The 7,026-nt window shown below is 33.0% G+C and overlaps 1 protein-coding gene across 1 annotated transcript; it reads right to left on the reverse strand.

Moving 5' to 3' along the window:
* Nucleotides 1-256: 256 nt before the first annotated feature.
* Nucleotides 257-5,110, reverse strand: LOC117332108. Its single transcript, XM_033890992.1, has 5 exons — nucleotides 5,032-5,110; nucleotides 2,491-2,547; nucleotides 2,130-2,210; nucleotides 1,152-1,442; nucleotides 257-692 (listed from the first exon to the last, which is right to left on the reverse strand). Exons 1-5 carry the CDS (start codon nucleotides 5,108-5,110, stop codon nucleotides 304-306), a joined length of 897 nt encoding a protein of 298 aa, XP_033746883.1. The 3' UTR covers nucleotides 257-303.
* Nucleotides 5,111-7,026: the final 1,916 nt, after the last annotated feature.

Consider the following 7,026-nt stretch of genomic DNA (forward strand, 5'->3'; position numbering starts at 1 on the left):
TACAATGTATGCCAAAAGTGAGTCTTGAGCGATAAATTGGAAAATTGGAATGAATCAAAATTGACTTACTCAAATTTTCAGATATAGATGTGTCCTGACGGCGTAACTGAATGAATTTTTCAAAAAACAAAACAATACCAACACAAAGTTAGCGTCTTTATTCTGAATTGGTGCAAATCTCTTAGCAGAATATTCACAGAATTAACAGAGAGGAGAGAGAACTACAATTTTTACCTGACGTTTATTTTTGTGTTACGTAAAAGTGAAAGTTAGAAAACTTGCAAACAGGAAATAGGTGTCTATTCAGTTGTTGAATGTATATGGGCAAACCCACTGGATACTAGCAGTGCAAACTCCAAATCCGATCCGCCCAGAGCTCGTACGTATCATCCGGTTAAAAGACACGAAGACATCTTCGTTGATGCCTCCACTGCTACTGTCTGACTGTCCAGCCAATGCGTAAAGACAGCGGTGACAGACTTGTTCATCCACTTGACCGAAGTCAGTTATGAATCGGATATGCTCGTTACTTACAAACACTGTGACGTGGTTGAAGACGTCTGGTGTCAGTGAACCAGAGAACAGTGTCGTGTACGAAGAATTAGCCAGGCATTTGTCTCCTTTGAACAAAAAGAAGAAGTCGCCGTAGCCAAAAAGCTCGGCATCGTTTTGCTGGTCACTGCCGTCGCCACCTAAATGGAAGAGGAAATAAAACGAAACAATAAACAGAGTCACAACACAATTGCGATACCAATGACGTCTTTAAATATTGGTTTACGACTCCTGGGTGAAACGAACAGATATTCAAATAGAATTTGTTTCTAAAAGTTCGAATAGAAGGTAATATCATCTTCCGTGTGCATCACATAAGTAATCATAAACTGGTCTATCATGTTTGGTATATTTTTGTCTTAAAACCGATCTACTCAATTTTAAACAAATATCCTATATCTAATCATTTCTTTATCAGTCTAATATCAATTTCAAATGTTTAATTAACAGATCAACTACAATAATGTAACCGTGGCGTTTTACAAGTGTCTAAGGTAAACTAGGCAGGTTGATTTTCCAGTAATCCAAACACTGATGACAATCATATAAAAATATATCAATATGTAATGTGATAATAATAAGTTGACTCGAAAACTCACCCCAGCCATCGTTGGAGACACTGTCTCCCATTGCGAACAGGTACGATCCTCGATTATAACTGATGTCCATATCGATTCTCAGCATCTTTCTTCCACAATCTGGAGGTACTCGACAGCCGCATTTAGTTTTTTCAAAGTTCGCCTTGACGACAATCTCACGGCTACATTTCCGATTGGGTCGAGATGTCCTATCATATATGACTTCCATATTGGCGACGTTTCTCGGAATGTAAGACTGAGAACTCAAGTCGAATTTCATGGTACCTGCCACGCAGCAAGGTATGTCCGGCTCTGAAAAAGCATGTTGATAAGGCATTGCTTAATAATGATAACACAGTTGAAATGTACTTTAAAAATGAATATATATATATAATGTAAAATCCACATGTGATATCTTATTTCAAATGTTTATATGTTACAGTAATCGTTAAACTCGTAAATATGAAGTATTATAAAACAATTTATATTTTAGCACTCCATCTTATGAGCTGGGTTATTCACATCGCCACCTCCCGTCCATTCTACGCAGGCCATAGACAATTGTTATTGTTGATAAGGCAGGCGACCATCTTTGATTGTGACAGTGGCATATTGTTATCGCCTTTTCTTGTGAAATGCAGTAAGGATCCCATGGATTTTTTCTCAAACTTCAAAAAATCGTTCCCTTCAACCCCTAATTGTAAATTTGATTTTGGTATTTTGATTCACAGAACGTTCTCCTTTTATATTTCATGTTGATGTTCTTCTTGATGTCAAATAACCTAATTAGAGAGTAAAGATCATGCAATGGCGCGCGCCAGTATCCCCATGAATATGTTTTTGATATTTATTAGAAATTCTGATTTGATTTGATGTTTTTGATTTTATATGTATGGAATGCCTAGATTTCAGAACAGTGGCTATTTGTAATTATGGAAACAACATGCTTTTGCGGAATTTCAAACGAACCCAGAGAGATATAATGAAAAAAATAATTACTTAGTGTAGTATTATCCTTTTGTTCTTGACCAGCACATTGTTTGGCTACAATCGCTAGGAACAAACACTTCAACAAAAGTCCTGAAAATACACAAACATTTTGTAATGCTGATTGTTAAAAGAACAAAAAAAAAAATCATTATAAGTTGAAATTGGTGTTTTTATTCTATTAAGATTTTCTTGGCTTCTATTCCGATACAAAGCTACAGATTTAACGGGCTACGTACGGTTGAATACTAACATATCATATTTATTTACATTTCTTTATCAACGTGAAAGATGGGAAACATTATGAATTTTAGCATATATATATATAAATAACTTCACATTATGAATGTCAATATGTTTCTTGTGAACTTACCAAACATGATGTAACGATGTTTCGCTTCTTCTATTGACGTCCTTCTAAGAAACTTGTCTGCAATGACAAGTCGGATAATTTGACAAGAAATTGGTGGCCTTTATATATGTCTGTACATTCTAAAGACATTTTTAATTGGTCTACTACTAACCAATCGGTATGGTGGCATGATAAATATCATATACATATTCAATATATCAATTAATTTTAACTCTGTTTTCTCATTAACTGTTTGTATATTACTTAAACATGTTTTAAGACCATTACTTATTTCTAAATGAAATCTAAAAAAAACAATTTAGTTTGTTTCAAAAGTCAATTTATTTATAAAGGTAAAGTGCTTAGATACATTTGTTACATACAAAGATCTTAAAAGCAAATGCCATCATATAACGTAAATATTAAAAGTCCATTAAGACAGACAGTTAAGAATTCAAGGAAAGCATACTTTGATTAAAAATACTTCATTGCGATAATGGTTTATTGGCAAACTAAAAATCAGAATGTTAGGGTGATTGCATTTAGTTGTCTTTCTGCATAAATTTTTTTAAAGGAGTATATCGAAACATTCATTTATTTATCTATTTTTTTCAAATACAGGGTATCAAAGTCTATATTGCGTCTATTAGTTTATCTAAGCCGCAATCATGCAACGGTGCTAATCTTATTCGGTATATTTTTCGGATGTTGATTCGGTATACATGTATGCCATTAAAGTACATGTCACCACTGCAACGAAGCATTAAAGGATTTGAAACACACGACTTTTAAGCAAAAGGAAATGCCGACGCTAATTATATATTGCTTCACTGATAATTGGATGATGCACAATGATATTTATATGGGACAAATATATATATTTATATATAATATATATATATATTTTTAACATTTGGCACTTGCTGTTAAGCAGACATATAGGGGACAACTATGTGTTTTCCACAGATGTACGTAGACTTAAAATTTGCCAGTCGTTGTTGCATATACATTAATAAGATTTGTCCACTTAAGACGTGGCATGGATTGTTTACGGTCCAGCGAGGAAAAGAATAGTGGAATCTTTCACACTTTTGGGGGCAAGAGAGGGGAATCTCAACAGAGGGGACACATTCATAGATTTCCGAATTCGATGATTAAGGTTTTCTGTCACACTGCTGTTTTATTATTAAAGCGAGTTTGAGGGGAGGTGAGTTTAAAGGCATAGATCATAACCTTGGTTTGGCAATAAATCAAACATGACAATCAAAGTATATGAGAGAAACATTGCTCTCATTAAATATGCATACATAAAAAAGTGATATTGTCTTTGTACCACTACCATAAAGCGGTATCGATGCGGTACCAGGATTGAAATTAGTTCAAACAGTAAACGATATAAAAACATTAAATAAAAATAATTAAAATTTCCACCTTATCAGTACATGGCTCTTAGTAGACATCAAATGATATTTATTAGCACTTAGATATACGTCACCACAGCAATTTCATTCAATTTAGGTTGATTACATTTTTATGTTAACGTTCAAGTTGCATTGTATCCCTGTACTTGTATGTCATACTTTGATGAATCGACGGATTTAACAAAAGATACACAAGATATTGAACATTTCAATACAGACTTAGATACAATAGAGGCAATAAAAATGAAGTCAACTGCATCATACAGCTATTTCGTCTTCCTAAGACTCCCTAGTGACGCTGAGAGCCTAACCCGAAGTTGAAAAACCAGAGTTATATGGAACTATGATGTTCAATTAAATTGGATGTGATTTTTAGAAATTAATCCGATAAACAATTTTTGTTTCCTTTATAATTGAAATATCGTGTAGGATGTATTCAATAGTCAATTTGTATTTTACGTTGAATGTGGTCATCTTAATTTTATCTTTACCTTCGAAGTTGAAGATCACGATAGTCAAATGACCGATCATAGAAGAGAAACGAAGAGAAAACGTAGGTAAAACGTATTAAAACAATTCTCAGAACCATGATATGTCTACGCTTCTTTTAAGTTGTTTTTATTTGGATTAAATCTAGTTGGTTACGTTCCTTATGTGATATCGCTTTGCTTTTATTATGTGTGTATTAAACAAGTATATCTTGTCACTTTTCCATGGAAATTAAAGTGACAGCGATATTTCATTTTCTTGCTTATGTAATGACATATCTACCTGTTATCCATACATTATACATAAAAAGTAATCACCCTTCATCACCTGATATAATCTATAGGGTAAATAAGATGTCGCAATGACAGGTCATTTTTGGTGTAATTAACATGATGTTTTCGGCATGCATGGTTGGGTCTATAGAGTATAACACAAGTTGCAGGTCTTGTTTATCTTGTTAAAAGTCACAAATAGAGGTATTTTTCGGCATATGGATGTAGTCTAGTTCTAGATGACGGAAGGGGTAAATGTTAAATGTTACGCGGCTTATCTTCGATATTGTAAGTAATATGACAAACAGCTATGTACAAGTTATAATATAAATCCTCATTATTACCACTCCCTCCTTAGTCGCCCTATTTGACTGATTTACAGTCATAAGGTCTACGTTTGCCAGGACGCATATTTTCCGACTCTTTGTAGAATTCCTGCCATATGTTTTGTAGAGCCATATTAAACATACCAATCGAATGACAATCTGTTTGATTCCAATTGACGGGTGTCAAGAATACACCTAAAGTAAAAATAGGCAGAGAAAGATAGCAGTGTGGAATGAACAGAAATAGTGTTGCATTGGAGGCAGAACATATAATTTGGTCTCTTCAATGTTAGTTGGATATTTTGATTATTTTTAAAAGTGTCAAATTAAACCATTATCGCAAGGAAGTATTTTGATACTGAGGATGCTTTTTTTGTTGTTTTTGTTTTGTTTGTTTTTAGTTGGTTTTTTTTCGTATCATGCTGACTGTTTAATGAAATTCAAAGTATGCTTTCCTTGAATTCTTAACTGTCTGTCTTAATGGACTTTAAATGTTTACGTTTTTTGATGTCATATACATTTGCTTTTAAGATGTTTGTATGTAACAAATGAATCTAAGCACTTACCTTGATAAATAAATTGACTATTGAAACAAACTTAAGTATTTTTTTAAGATTTCATTTAGAAATAAGTAATGGTCTTAAAACATGTTTAAGTAATACACAAAAAGTTAATAAGAAAACAGAGTTAAAATTAATTGATATATTAAATATGTATATGCTATTTATCATGCAACCATACCGATTGGTTAGTAGTAGACAAGTTAGAAATGTCTTTAGAATGTACAGACATATATAACGTCCACCAATTCCTTGTCAAAAATTATCCGACTTGTCATTGAAGAAAAGTTTCTTGGGAAGACGTCAAAAGAATAAGCGTTACATCGTGACATCTTGTTTGGTAAGTTGACAAGTAACATATTGAAATTCATCATATGAAATTATTTATATACATATATGTTAATTTTTTATAATGTTTCCCTACTTACATGTTAAAGAAATGTTAGTAAAAATTAAATGTTAATATTCAACCGTACATTGCCCGTTAAATCTATAGATTTGTATAGAAATAAAAAGAAAACCTTAAAGGAAGAAAGCACCTATATCAACTGATAATCATTTCTTTTCTTTGTTCTTTTAACAATCAGCATTACAAAATGTTTATGTATTTTCAGGACTTTTGTTGAAGTGTTTGTTCCTAGCGATTGTAGCCAAACAATGTGCTGGTCAAGACCAAAAGGATAATACTACACTAAGGAATTATATTTTTCATTATATATTTCTGGGTTTCGTTTGAAATTCTTCAAAAGCATGTTGTTTTTCATAAAATCAAATAGGCACTGTTCTGAAATCTTGACATTGAAAATATATGAAAACAAAACATCGAATCAAAAAAATACTAATAAAAAAAGATATTCATGGGGCGCCAGGAAGAACATCAACATGAAATATAAAAGGAGAACGTTCTGCGAATCAAGATATCAAACTCAAAGTGCCACACCTAGCGGTTGAGGGGAACGTCCTTGTGAAGTTTGAGAAGAATCATTGGGATTCTTACTGTATTTCACAAGAAATAACGAAAGCAATATGCCACGGTCACAATCAAACATGGTCGCTTGTCATATGAACAATAATAATTGTCTACGGCCTGCATAGAATGTACGAGTGACGACGATGTGAATAGCCCAGATCATCAGATAGTGGCCTAAAATATAAGCTTCAAATTTCTTTTTCAAAACATTTAAGAAGTACTTTAAGAAAAACTGAAGTAAGATATCACTTGTGCATTTTACTTTTTTTTATATATTCTTTTTTAATTATGTTATTTTTCTTCAACAATGCGTTAACAACATGATTTTTTCAGAGCCGGACATACCTTGCTGCGTGTCAGGTACCACGGAATTCGACTTGAGTTCTCAGTCTTATATTCCGAGAAACGTTGCCAATATGGAAGTCATATATGATAGGACAGTCTCGACCCAATCGGAAATATAGCCGTGAGATTGTCGTCAAGGCGAACATCAGTGTTTGGATTACTGGAAATCAGCCT

This window comes from Pecten maximus, chromosome 8 (genome assembly GCF_902652985.1).
Source record: "Pecten maximus chromosome 8, xPecMax1.1, whole genome shotgun sequence".
NCBI classification, from domain to species: Eukaryota; Metazoa; Mollusca; class Bivalvia; order Pectinida; family Pectinidae; genus Pecten; species Pecten maximus.

Bases quoted from the DNA above. Each gene is read 5' to 3' on its own strand.
- LOC117332108 (XM_033890992.1), bottom strand. From the start codon at position 5,110: ATGGCTCTACAAAACATATGGCAGGAATTCTACAAAGAGTCGGAAAAT. The intron at 2,211-2,490 runs GTAAGTTCACAA...GTGTATTTTCAG, and splicing joins ACATCGTTACATCATGTTTG to GACTTTTGTTGAAGTGTTTG. The intron at 1,443-2,129 runs GTAATTATTTTT...ATGCTTTTTCAG, and splicing joins AAAGGATAATACTACACTAA to AGCCGGACATACCTTGCTGC.